The sequence below is a fragment of the Camelus bactrianus genome, chromosome 16 (genome assembly GCF_048773025.1).
Source record: "Camelus bactrianus isolate YW-2024 breed Bactrian camel chromosome 16, ASM4877302v1, whole genome shotgun sequence".
NCBI classification, from domain to species: Eukaryota; Metazoa; Chordata; class Mammalia; order Artiodactyla; family Camelidae; genus Camelus; species Camelus bactrianus.
In genome coordinates, this window is record NC_133554.1 from 48,118,699 (window position 1) to 48,132,836 (window position 14,138).

Consider the following 14,138-nt stretch of genomic DNA (forward strand, 5'->3'; position numbering starts at 1 on the left):
CCTGTGAAGTAAATGATTCAGTAACCAAAAACCCCTGTTGAATAGATGCTGACTGTATCAAAAAAGACAAATTGATACATGATTGATTGAACCTTTTACATTTTCCTTCTCTGAAGAGTTTTGATTAAATAGATTTTATGGCAATTAAAATTGGGGGGAAAATAGTTAATGGGGTAACTATTCAGAATTACGTCTGAGTCAGACCCTCTGAAATAGGTTATTTTATTTAATCACATTGTAATATCATTCCAGTTATACAGGTGAGGAAACAGACTTTGTGAGATCAAGTAACTTGCTTTAGAACACAGAGCCATTCTAGAGTACTGTGGTTTTGAAGTGAGGCCTATCTGATCTGAAAGGCCATGTGTTCCTTCTCTTTACCCTGAGCTGCTGCCTGTGTGTTCTTTAGGGTTTTACAGACATTATTCTGTTTGGTATGATAAACTTGGTGGGGGGAGGCAAACAGGTATTTTATATTCCAGAAAGAAAAAACTGAGGCTCAGGATCACTTAGATAACCATTAGTAGAGTGGGACAAGAATTTGTATCTTCAAGCCTCTAGTCCATCCAGTTTTCCCTGTTGACTAGACTTTTAAATAGGGATGCAGTCCAATAATATTTCTTAATTACTTGTTCTTTAGATCCAGTTATAGGAAATGTTTTTTTTTAATTTCATGTATATAAACTTTTATTTCTCCAACAGGAATTAAAAGAAAAAAAACATTTTTATTTGGAAACATAGATTCACAGGAAGTTGCAAAAGTAGTGCAGAGAGGTCCCATGTACCTTTTCCCCACTGGTTACATCTTACGTAACTAGAAAACAATATCAAAACGAGAAAATTGACCTTTGTTCAAAGAATATGTATAATTTTATGTCATTTTATCATGTGTAGATTCATGTAACCCCCAACACAAGTCAGGATGCAGAACTAATCCATTACAGTGAAGATCTCTCTTGTGCTACCCTTTATGGTTACACTCACCATCCGCCTTCCCACCACGTGTAACCCTTGGCAACCACTAATCTATTCTCCATCTCTGTAATTTTGTCATTTTGAAAGTAGTACGTAATGGAACCAACTGTATGTGACCTTTTTAAGATGACTTTTTTTTCCTCTCATCACGTATTGATATCCATCCAAGTTTTCGTGTTTATTATTGGTTCATCCTTTTTGTGGCTGAGTAGTGTTCCACAGTATGGCTATACCAGTTTGTTCTCCAATAGAAACCAAAGGCTTTCTGGAATAGGATTTTGACTTTCACTCTTCATTTCCCCATAATGCCTATTAACTATTTAAAGTAAAGTTCTTATATTTAAGTTGATAGGGATAAAAAGCTAAATTATAGAATACTAATTTTGGAATAGAATATAAATCAAGGAAGTGAGTGTTTATTTAATATATGAATTAAGTTTGAGGACTGTTATTCTCTTAGTATGCAGAGTCTCTATCTTTTTTTTTTTTTTTTGTATGAGTAGATATTTAAGTAAGCAATAGTCTTTTGACTTACTATCCTTTTAACCCAATTGCAAGTGTCTCATCATGGTTGTATGACTGTTCTAGGCCTTTTCTTATTTATGCAGGGTGTCACTTATGGTCATGAGTGACATTGTAAATGTACTTCATGTTGTTTTTCACTTGTGCAATAAATATTAGCATTAGTTTTATATTTACTGAAATTATACATGAAAAGAGAAGATTGAAAATGAGTGGTACCTTGCCTTATAAAATCTCAGTAAAAACTATACCAAAGTAGGGAACTAAAATTAAGAGTATTGTGAACACCTGAAAATACAGCCCTCTCCCATAGGGCCAAGAAAATAGTCAGGAGAATAGCAAAATATTAGAGTTTTTCTCAGTAGGCAAATTTTTTTTTTCTAAAGTAAGCAAATCAACCATGGAAACAATGAGGTAAGGGAATGCCTTAGCAGAGGCTTCTCCCCAGTCAGGCTCTCCTCTGAGAGCTTACGAGGGAGATGGCAAGATGTTGACTTCTGAAATTGACATGAAGGCGGTGGAAGACTTAAGATTAAAAAAATACAGTTAAATTGATTTTTAAAAATAGAAACAGCATCTCAGTTCAGTTATTGAACAGTTAACAGAGGTTAACTTTCCTGTAACTTAATAGCAAATGCATACTGGAAACTGAGATTCTTTATAAAGAGAAGGTTGAAGCCTCTGTAAGCAGCAGATTCTCTCTTGTCTCTCTAATGCACACACAGTGTAGGACAGGCTACTTTTGCAAATACCATTTTAACAGTGCCTTAAGTAAAAAGTTTATTCAAGCATATGTAGAGGAAATAAAAACCTTTTATGATGTTCTGGGGAACCAGATTTCAGGTTTGTTTTTATGCTTGTGTTATCAGCTTTTTACTGTGTATAATTATTTTATATTTGTATAGTAATGAAGAAGTTGAGGGCTATTCAGTGAATTAGCTCTAATATTTAAACTAAACACTGGAAATAAACCAGGAGAAATGACCTATGTTTCTGTAATGTGAAAACATCCAGAAGAAAGGAGTCCTGGAGTCTTTACACAGGACTGCAGCTGAAAGAAAGAGTACTTCCAGAAATACACAATTAGATCTTAGCTTTAAAGTTCGTTGCACACCCAAGGAGGCTGTGAAAGAGATAGAAATATTTTTGTGACCTGATTAAGGACTGAATACTGAAAGGAGCAAGAGCAAGGTGACAGGGATTGGGGGGTGGGTGGGAGGAGAGAATGAGAGAAAGTATATTTAGTATTTAAAGCTGGAGATAAAATATTCAGAAGAGGTCTCAGCGATACCTAATATTGAGTATTGTTAGGGCTTTTCATTTTCTAAAAGCATTTTATAAAGGAAACATTTTATCTGTAAAAGACCTTGGTAGGAAGGACATAAAATGCCACAAAAGCTGCAGCCCACATCTCTAAAAGCATTGTGTGTTGCAGTTGGAAGAAAAGAGAGGGCAGGAGTAAAAGGGCTGAGGCAGAGGAGAAGAATAGTGGGAAAAAAACCAATTTGGAAAAATGGGCACTAGTGAGAAGTTTGCCACAGAGTTATTCTGTTTCATGTTACACTTTTTGATACTCGTGACAAATGGACATTTTAACCTCATTTAGGTCTTCCACTGTTTGGAGTCTGTTTATATACCATCCATATACATTTGACAATTTCTTGTCAAAAATTAAATGGCTTATACTTAGGAAAGGAGTTTATTTATAAATTTATTTTATGTATTTATAAAATAAATCTATTTTCATTTTTCATTCAGTTCCTGATGTATTGGTTCTGAGAATGTGATTATATCCAAGCAGGGAATAAGTTCACTTTATTAATGTCTAAAGGATTTAGTTTAATGGTAATTTAAAAACAGGGAAATATACACAAAATGTTATGGTAACTCACAGAGAAAAAAATGTGACAATGAGTGTGTATATGTCCATGAATAACTGAAAAATTGTGCTGAACACTGGAATCTGACACAACATTGTAAAATGATTATAAATCAATAAAAAAATGTTAAAAAAAATTTCTTCTGAAAATTTTGGAAAAATACTACCCTGGTTAGGCTGTGCTCTTCAATAAAAGATTTAAGAAATAACTAAGGACTTGACGAAAGAAATAACATAGTATGGTCATGTTACTGAAAATGTAAAATACAGAAAAATACAGAGTAATACTCAACATTTCCTGAACTTTAAGCTTGTTTTAAATTACCTTTCTCATTGCAGGTAATTGTTTACGAGCCAGGGAAATTATATTTTAACTGTTAATCCTTTCCTTTTGATAGCCAGGGGCTATCAAACCCTTACAGAGGCAATTTTTATAGAAGCAGTTGAATAAATACGCCTTTAATATTACTCATTTTCTGGTCCAAAACATTCCAAGTAAGACGTATTTCAGATGTTTTATAATACACTAGGCTACACTTTGTTTTCTTTCAAGCCTTTTCAAGATATTAAAGATAATATGGGAACAGATTGGCAGAATTGCAGTTTGACTTTGTTATATGACACCGTAGCAGGATAGCTTTATCTATAATAGCTGACGGTTTCTTTGCCATAGTTCTTCATGTGGGATCCTGCAAGACATACACTGAATTGCGTTTAAAGACGCACTAGAAGAAAGTGCATCATTAATGCTTCTTGTCTAAAATTTTTAGAGAGGGGAAGGAGAAATTTAATTTTGACAAATATTGAGACATTCAAACATGAATGTAATGGAAGAAACTTTGCAAAATAAAATTCAACAAATACCTTTCAAAGATCTATGAAAGGTGTTTGTAAAATTTCATGCCATTTAATACACTTTAAACATAACATAGTAATATGAGATTGAAATATTCTTAGATTTTTTTCATTTCCCTGAAACATTCTTCAGCTCTTGACAACTAGTTTCTTCCTATCCCAGTTGCTGAATAGGAACTACGATATTTCCTCAGCCCTTCTCAATACTGTTTCTAATTATTAGAGGAGAAGGTTGCATCTAGGGAACTCTTACAAGGAGACTGTGCTAGATACTTTATATAATTAACACAATTAATCTCTACTACAACCTTATTAGGTAGCTACTCTCACCTTCATTTTATAGGGCATGAAACAGGCTTGGTGAATGTAAGTAATCCAGACTTTAGGAGGACTGTCATTTTTCCTCAAAGTAACTTTACTTGCATTGTATCATTTGATCCTTACAACACATTTTTACGTGTTTCAGTTTTACAGATGACCACACTGAGGGCCAGAGAGATAAAATGACTTGCCAAAGATCAGATCTGAATAGTTTTAGGAATTGTAAGATCTGAGGGAGATGTTGGCTTACTGTGGAATTTTGTTAAGATACTCAAGACATTCTTAACGATACATCATTGGAATTACTCACGTATTGAAATTGTCAGTTGAGGCGATGAGCGATGTGTAACGTGGATGGAGTGAGACAACAGGTTGACCTAAACTGAAAGTAATTGAATAAAATTCAATAAAGTAAATATATAGAAAGATGTTTATTGCAGTGTTATTTCTAATAGTTAAAATTGGAACTGTTCTGGAGCAAGGGAACAGAATAAATTAATTGATGTATCTACTTGATGAAACATTAGATAGGTAATAATATAAATATAAACACTCATAACATGGAAAATATCGAATGTATCAAGGGGAAGTAAAGCAGAATGAGGACTTAAGTTATATTTACATCACATAATCATGTGAAAAATTATGTAAATATTAATCAAAATTGGAAGAGAATATGAGTAAGTAAAAACAGTTTGTTGAGTGGTAAGCACATGGTGAGCTTCTATGTCTAATTTTATTAATGTTGTTATGTTATTTGTGCAATAAAAAATTGAACCATATAACAAAAGGATGTGTTCATCAATATGTTATGAACAAGCCCAATGGCCTTTAAATGCGGTATATTATACTGATACTTAAATAAAACATTTCCTTGAAAATAATTAGAAAAAAGTGCAATTTCCAAAGTATTTTCTTTCAGCAAATTGTTTTCTTGCAAAGGAAGCTAAAGTGTGTATAAACTAAAAATAGAATCTTGGACTTAGCAGTAAAGACGATATAGATTGTTTTACCAGCTGAACCATTAGCAGTTGTGAGAAATTGTCTCAAATGACATGGCATAAAAATGAGTGTATTTTGTATTGTTAGAAATATGTGCTCCTTGTGATTATATTAAATTAAATCTGTAAACACTGGCAAACAATTTGGGTAGCATTTTCTCTGACCTTTTGACAGTTGAGTTCTTTGTTAATTTTGCAGGTTTTGATAAAAGCTAATTCTTAATTGCTTAAGAATATCAAATATTGAGGTTTACAGTTTCTATTCTTATGCATTTTAGTTGCACTGGGTCTCTGTCAAAAAGTGAGAATTTTATTCAGTGAATATTTCTGCAGTTTAATAGTCCTCATTTACCCAGAAATCATAGGTTGAACACTATTTTCACTGGAGAGCTTTAAGATTAATTCCCCTTGTGATTTTGGTGTGAGCCTACCTGGCTGTTGGCTGTAGTGGGTTGGATACGTGGATTGCCCCATGTTTTTCCTTGTCTTTATGTACGTCTTAGAACTGAAACAGCACTGCTTTTCTCTTGTAGTTATTCTTTTAGCATGAAAGAAGTCATGCTCTTAATAGTGTGCTGATAATAAAATCGAGAAGAATGTGTATTAAATGTCATGGGGTTAATGATGGCTATTCTTTCGTGGCAGTGCTAGGAGAAGGACTGGCCAAGGGTGATGGTGCCTTCCAGACAGTGCTTTGCTGCATGCAGCTTAAAGGCAAGCTCCAACCTGTATCCAGCATTCTTGCCAAGTCACTGACAGGAGAGTCCCTGGTACGTTGATGAGTTCAAATTTGAATGTTCGAAAGTGGATTCATTCATTTGACTGCTCCGGTGTATTACCTATGTTCCTCTGTGTCCCTCTGCATTCTCCTATCAGAAATCAAAGTTTATAAGTATATCTTGAGATACTTATTTCTCTTCAACAAATTGGTATTTAATCATTGGATTCTTGTAGTTTGTGATAATATGTATAAGAATTGGAGATACTTTTTAGAACTTTGAAAGTATAGAATACTAAATGAAATTAAATGATTTTCTTTAAAGATGTAATTTAACAGAACCTGAAAATATTTTTGAGTTCTAAAATGCTCCTGTGGACATATGATCTTATAGGGTTCTTAACTTTAACCATTTATTTTATAAAATGTTTAAATTTATATTCAGACTTTGGAATAACTTTTTGTGTGTGGTATTTAATTTTCTAGAGTTTTTGTTTTTGGTTGAGGTAATTGAAAGACTACTTTTTTTGAACTTTAGAGTTGGCAATCTATAGAAACTGGAAGAAAAGAGAGATAACTTTTTTTCACCAGTTGGTAACTTACAAAATTTGCTGATATTTTCCAGGAATTATAATGAAAAACAGTGAAAGCAAGAAAATATATGTGTACTTTGTTATGCAGCATGAATTCCCTATGCCTTATTTATTTTTCTGAATTAATATAAATTGTGGAAAACTGGAGCCAAGTTGTGTTTTCACTGCAAATAAATATATATTTAGTAAAAAAAAAAATTAGGAAAGTACTTGGAATATTGCTGAGTATAATATAATGCTCTATCTCAGAGGGAAATTTAGTTATTTTCTAAGGAACTATTGTGCAGTGAATTGTTTAGTTGGTTTAACACTGTTTTTTTTTTTTATTTCACCAAATTAACAAATGAATATAATAGCCAAAATGTATTATTAATAAAACAAAATTATATAGCTATTTAGTTCTAAATAGATAGTAAAGAATATATCTCTTCTTTACTATTTAGATAATTCTATCCTTAAGGAACTTTACGTAAGTTAAGTATATTACACAGTTTTACCTGTTGGGTTTCTAAATTTAAAATTAGGAAGAGGTAATTCGCTTTCAAATCTCAAGTGAAACTTGAATTTCAGAAGAGTACATATTTTAAATATTTTCCTTCAACAGCTTTATTAATGAGCTGTCTTTAAGCAGTATGATCATTTTTTGTGAATCTGAGTCATGGGTAACTGAGTTCACTATTTTGCAAATACAGCCTATTAGTTTTAGGAAAAAGAAGTTTTAAAAATTGGTTTATTTTTTCTCTTTATTTAGCTTATATTGCTCTTTGGTTATACATATTTTTATTGAATACTTTATTGAATTAATTTTAAATTCTTATGCAAGGTGAGTATAGTTTTTTAGGGCACACTGTATATTCTGTCCTATTCATCTTTTTAACTTTCTGTATAGACGATTAGCTTTATTATCACCTCTAAGGTAGTGAGGATGGGAGATGAGGGCAGCATTGTTTTTCTAAGGATATACCTTAGAAACAGCTGAGGAGTTAAGTCCTCATAGGAAAGAACTAATATACTGCTTGGTTTTTTCCCTTTTTCATTTGCCCTTTCAGAATGGGATGGTAACAAAAGATTTGACAAGACTAAAAACACTTCTCACAGAAACAGAGGTAAGACTATTTCAGTGGATCTCTTTGGGAAGAGTTTAACTCATTCTGGCTAGTAAGTGTTCTGTATTAACATTTGGAAAATCATTGGGCTGATCCGCAAGGCTTTAAAGGCGGGGTAGTGGAACCTTCTGACTTCCTATAACCCAGTTTGGTCTGATCCTAGGAACACTGATTCCTTTCAAGGTGCCTGTGCTTCCCAGGTCTTTTGTTGTCCCAGTTCTTCTTAGCTTGTTGGCCAGTAAATGGAAAGATGATTGGGACATTTTAGTTTTTAACTACATCTGGCTGTTAGAAAATACTGTCTTTAAAAATGAGGTACTCCTCAAGCCTTCTGTGTTTTTAAGCAACTAAAAGAAGTCTGTGATTTAAGGACTATTTTTAAGGGAATGAGTTTAGGTGATGGAAATAATGTGTATCAGAGGAAATAGTGAACAAAAATGTGCTCTGGTGAAGCACTTGAATGACGCAGGGAAGGCCAGGGACAGCAGTGGAGTGTAGAAGGCCCGTGGCTTTGTGAGGCTCACATTTCCGTTCCTCATACAGGCATATAAAAATATTTTTATTTATATGGTCTCATTTTAAAAATAGCCATTTTTGTCAGCTTTTTATCATAAATGGAAGCCCATGTAAAGGGGTTGATTGGCTTATTTTATTTATAAATTGGCACCTACTGTGTGCTAGGTATTATGCTTGGTGCTGGGACTACAGCACTGAACAAGACACCCATGGTCCTTGTCCTCTGGGAGGTTCAAGTCTCAGGGAGGAGATAGAGAATAAATGAAACAACTCTAAGTGTAATTCACATTGAGGCAAGTTAGGTATGATGGAAAAGAATAAGCTCACTGTGATGGAATGGTGGTGAGGGGACAGGACACTTCAGCAGAGTTGAGAGATGAGAAGGTGCTGGTCTCATGGAGACAGAGATGGAGGGCACTCCAGTCAGGCCGAGAGGATGAAGCGAACCCTGAGGGTCAACCTTGACCTCATATAGATTACTTTCCCACTTCAAATCTAATAATATATCATAGTTCATACCAACAAATACGTAAACAAGGAAGATAGTCATTATAAATTACATAAGCTGGGTAAAGATACTGTTTGTTTTGCTACAATTGAACAGACTTAACAAATGTTATTTTCTTAGTCTTCTGTTATCTTGTTATGAAGTAACTGAGAATCAATATGCTCTAACTTCAAAACCATTTCCCTCACTGTATATATGTAGTGTTTTTAATTTTTTAAGAAGTAAAAGAAGACAATTGTAAATGTTTTAGACTTTTAAAATGCGAACATACAATAAGATGACCTTTCATTTTATTAAGGTTTTTGGCTTTGTTCTTCTCTTGAATTACTAGCTTTACATTTTATAATCTCAAATATATATAAAATTTTATTTTTAATATTTATAATCCTGTTACGTTTAAGGCCGCAAATATCACTTGACTTCTATTTTGTGGCTGTAGTTTTGGAATAAGTGACTTAAGTTTTGTTTATAATTTCTTTTCTATGTAACTAAAGCACTATTATTTTTGGTTAGTGAACTGGTACTATGAAAAAAAATCCATTTAGAAAAAGCTAACAAACAATGGTGCCCTTATTATTGCACCTGACATATTTAAAAATAGCAACAATTTGTTATTTAAAGTTTGGGCTGAGCTGGTGTTTAACTTATAAATGCTGGTGAATTAGGATACAGACAGGGAACTAAAGGCTGACTAATGAAAACAAAAGCAATACATATCCTTTAGCAGATTTAAAATATCAAATCAATAGATTTGATTGTGTATTCATAGGAATTCTAGCCGTATGAAATTTGGCTGATTTCCCTGAAGATCTCAATAAAGACTGAAGATCATAAGCTGATGGTTGTTGCCTTTCTGTCTTGGGGTCTGAGCATATAAAAAACATGTTAAAAAAAAAAAACCCGAAAAAAAAAAAAAAAAAAAAAACCCCGAACACAACACCTTGGAACCTAAAAGCCGCAGTGGCCAAATTCAGCCCAGGTTTGAGCTTCTCATTTCTACCAGCTCCTCTGAAGAGGATATGCTGTTGGCCAGGTCCCACCAGTCTGAGAACTATGGTGTCAGCACAGCCATACTCTGTTTGTTGTACATACACAGATTGTTGTAGATGCTGACTTGTGAAATACACCATGTATGTTTCCCTTTTAACAATTATAAATGCTTTTGGCTTTATTTTGTCACTGAAACATTTTATTCCCATTTCTTCTCACATATTTGGTAAATTTATTTTGATAAATTTTTTAGAGGAGATAGTTTAAATTCATACTTTATGTGAATTTTTTAGCTCTTATGCTGATAAGTTCTATGTAGTTGGAATCATATTTTAAGGGCTGGTGTGGCACTGTGGCACTTAGATCTTGCTTATAGAATTTTAAAGGATCTTTCAGTGTGTCTTTTTGTTGAGCATAGAATCCTTGCAGTGTGAACAATTATTCCTGATTTATTTGTTAGCTGTTATATTCTGATACTCAGTCCTCATTTTACAGAAAGAATGGGTTGTCTTTAAAAACGTATTAATAAGTAGTTTGAGAATCAGAAGGGATTTTCCTGCTGAAACAGTACTTTAGTTATTTAGTTCCAGCCCAACCTAAAAAGGGTCCAATTTAATCAATGACATGTAAATTATGATGATATTATTGTTTCAGTTATACCCAACTAGCATTTATGACATTCTTTCTGTGATACAAGATATTCTAAATTTCATCTTCAGATATTGTTTACTCATTCTGATTCAGTTCAGCATTTGGTGAGTGCTTGTACTGTTCAAGGCTCTGTGGGTTTTGGAAAGCTGAGATATCCATGAAGAACAATCTGCTGGGCCAGCCCAAGATGCACAGAGCTAATGTACCCAGAGGGCAGCCTGTGGTCAGTAAGTGCTGTAATGGAAATACAAGCTGGGAGAGGAGAGATTAGCACCCGGCAGGGAAACCGGGGGCTGGAGTGTGGGAACTGAGGTTAAAGGATGGAAGCTGAGGTGACTTGGCAGTTGGTTGGTTAAGGGGTAGATGAGACAAGTAGCAATGAGGTTCTTACCTAGGACACTGGCAGTGAGGGTGGAGTGTGAGACAGACATGAGAGACACTCTGGACCTGGCTGGGCAAGATTTGGAGAATACTCAGAGCTGGGCAGAAAATGGAGAGTTCAAGATGGCTTTCAGGATTTCAGCCTGGATCTCTTTAGGGAAGATGAATCCATTAACCTGAGATAAGGGACACTGAAGGAAGATGAGATTTGGGGTTAAAGTTGATGAATTTTATTTCAGACATAACTCTGTATGAAGTGCTTGGGTGATCATCCATCCATCCACCCATCCATCCAGATATACTGAGCATTCATTATGTGACAGATCCTCTGAGGTGCAGGAATGCAGAAAGGCACTTGCAGGCTGTTGACAGTGGATCTGTACATGGCTGACAATGATCCAGCCTATAAAATGCTATTGGATAGTCAGGTGAAAGTACCCTGGCTGGCACTCAGCTGAAATTGGGGGTATGGAGGTCAGAGTAAAGTTAAAGCCAGAAGGGCAGATTTATCTGCACCAGGGGAGTCAAGAAAACCGGGCAGTCAAAAGTGAGTAGGTCCCCAGCCACGGGCTCCACTGTGGGAGAAGGGCTCATCCCAGAGCGAGGAGAGCTTGGCAGGATGTGCTCCCCGGCCCTGAAGTGGTGGTGCTGCGCTCGATGCAGGACAAAAGGCACCCCTCTAGCTGGTCCTACTCTAGAGGTTAGAAGAGGAGAGTGAAATACATAAATGGATAGAATGTGCTACACTGTGGGGTTCGGGACTGGGGACTGAGACTTCTCTTCTTTTACTACCAGCTGATTTTTATGTAGGGAATCTCTATCAGTTTTTTAAGTGAAGGCCACACAAGTACTTCTTTTCCATATTTAAATATAGTTTAATGTAGAGCAAAGAGCAAAAAATACCACTTGCAAAATTAATGTTTATTAAGAATTTCTAAATATTTAAACTCAAGCTTTTAAAAAATGTTGAATATGTCCAAGTTTAATTCAAAATTGTCTAGTTATTTCTTTCTTATTATAAAAATATCTTTCATTTGAAAAATTGCAGACAGCAACTAGTAACGTCCTCTCTGGATATCACGTGGAAGACTTAGAAGAAGGTAAGTACCAAGCTGTGATCCCAGACATTGCTTTTTTTTATTGATTATTGGGAGGAAATTTACTGAGTGACAGTACATGTTAGTGGAGGTATAGGACAGGATATAAAAGTTTCATTTTAAGAAGTAGTGTGGATGGAAGCAATTTTTTCACCAGCCCTTTTTCATAATGAAGTAATGGAGGTCGGAGGTAACTCCAGAAGTCACCTATTTCATCTTTCCTCCGTGTACTTATTAGTTCTAAACTTAAACTTCATTCTTAGTAATCTATAGAGGGAGGTCTTTTCTTCTTTCCCTCTCTCTCTCTCTCTCTCTATCCCAGAATAGTACAGTTACTACTTTTTGAAAGTTCTGGTCTGTAGGCTGAGTTGCTTCTGCCATGATTAAAGTCCACGATCTCCTTTTCTCTTGCCAGAGGAAAGTGAAGAGACCAACATTCATTGAGCGCTTGCTACATGATGTGTACCGTGTAGTGGCTTTCACAAAAACAAATAACTAACTTCCTAGAGCCCGTCTCCCTCATTTTGATTGGTGATGAAACTGATGGTTATCAAAGTTCAGTAATTTTCCCAGTAATACAGATACACAGCTTTAAAGTCAACCTGGCTGAATGTCTTTTTTAGGTGGGGGGGCAGGTGGTTAGAGCACAGTGACTTGTGAAGAGATAGAAAATGACTAAGGTCCTTGGAAACTTGTTGCTGTTCAGCCTCTGTGGCTCTAGCCTTTTCTCTCTGAAGCTTTATTTTTCTTGGCTTATTTGGAACCTTTTTTTCCCAAATGAATCAAAACTCACTGTATTTGGAGGTAAACTAATGTTATTTTTGAGCTCCTACCTCAGAATTCAACTCTTTGAACTTCATTTCAGTTATAAAAAAGGGTTATTTTATACAGTGACATGTGTCAGACAAACCCTAAGGAACATTGGAAGGTAAAGTGGAGCTTCTTACTCCATATGTAGTACTGAAATTTGTTTTACAAAATTTCCTTCCAGAATACAATAATTTTATCATTCCTGAAGTAATTCCTAATAGAGACACAGCTCATACTTGCAAAATGACAAGCATGCCAATATCCCCCCTTCAGATGTTAGGGAGGAACCTGCTCTGGAAACATGGCCACCAGTTGCTGGAATAAAGTCAAGGTCACTGACTTGTTTTAGCTGCTGTGTAGCTGCTTCCTTAGTGGTTTCTAAGTTTCATATGGTTAATTGATTTAATTCATTTGATTGGTGGATTACTCTTTTGGTAGAGGCAAGCATGTCATGTCCTTTTTACATCATCTGAGATGATGTGTGTGGAGGGTTTATAGTATTTCTTACACATTAAAATATCAGAATTATCAGCAAGCCTCAAATGATAAGACTATATCCTGATTACTCTCTAGGATCTTGTAATGGTTGGCATTTCCGCCCACCACCTAGGGGAATCACAAGCAGCGAGGAATATACTTTGTGTAAAAGGTAACGTGATTTTTTTTTTTAAACCAATGACATGTCTTTATTCAAAGGATAGTTAATTTTCCTTCACTTTTTGAAAAGTAGTAATTCAAATTTAAAGAATATAATATGTGAAGGAAGAATATGTGAATTGAGTAAAATGACTTATTTTCAACTTGAAACAGAAGCCATAATGGTCATTATCATTAAATAATAAAAATCAAAATATATTGATGAACCTTCTTTTAATTATAAACAACAGTGGTCTAAATGGAGATTAAGATTTTTATAATTCCAGTTGGATTATTATGACTTAATTGCTGGTCTCTTGTTTATACGAAATTTACTTAAATTATGGTGATTGAAATTGAAATTACCTTATATAAACTGAAGTAGAGCATAAAATAGATAAAGAAATGTTAAGTTATTTTGATAATTTTTCTGAAAAAAACTATTATCTTCATGTAATCTTATATAGGATTTATGAGTAATTTATATTTGAAGGGCTTACTTTTCAAAATTTAATAATTATATATTAAGGTAGAAAGAATTATTAAAGCCACATTTAGAAAGGTTCTTTTTATAAGAAC

The 14,138-nt window shown here is 34.5% G+C and overlaps 1 protein-coding gene across 6 annotated transcripts in view; it reads left to right on the plus strand.

Moving 5' to 3' along the window:
• The window catches only part of HELZ (helicase with zinc finger), a 141,722-nt gene that overhangs the window by 29,083 nt on the left and 98,501 nt on the right, over positions 1 to 14,138 (plus strand). For all 6 annotated transcript variants that reach the window (XM_074343502.1, XM_074343507.1, XM_074343503.1 and 3 more), the window contains 4 exons: positions 6,199 to 6,323; positions 7,914 to 7,970; positions 12,065 to 12,116; positions 13,497 to 13,572. In XM_074343502.1, coding sequence (XP_074199603.1) covers positions 6,199 to 6,323; positions 7,914 to 7,970; positions 12,065 to 12,116; positions 13,497 to 13,572 — 310 coding nt within the window. The remainder of the gene's footprint in view (positions 1 to 6,198; positions 6,324 to 7,913; positions 7,971 to 12,064; positions 12,117 to 13,496; positions 13,573 to 14,138) is intronic.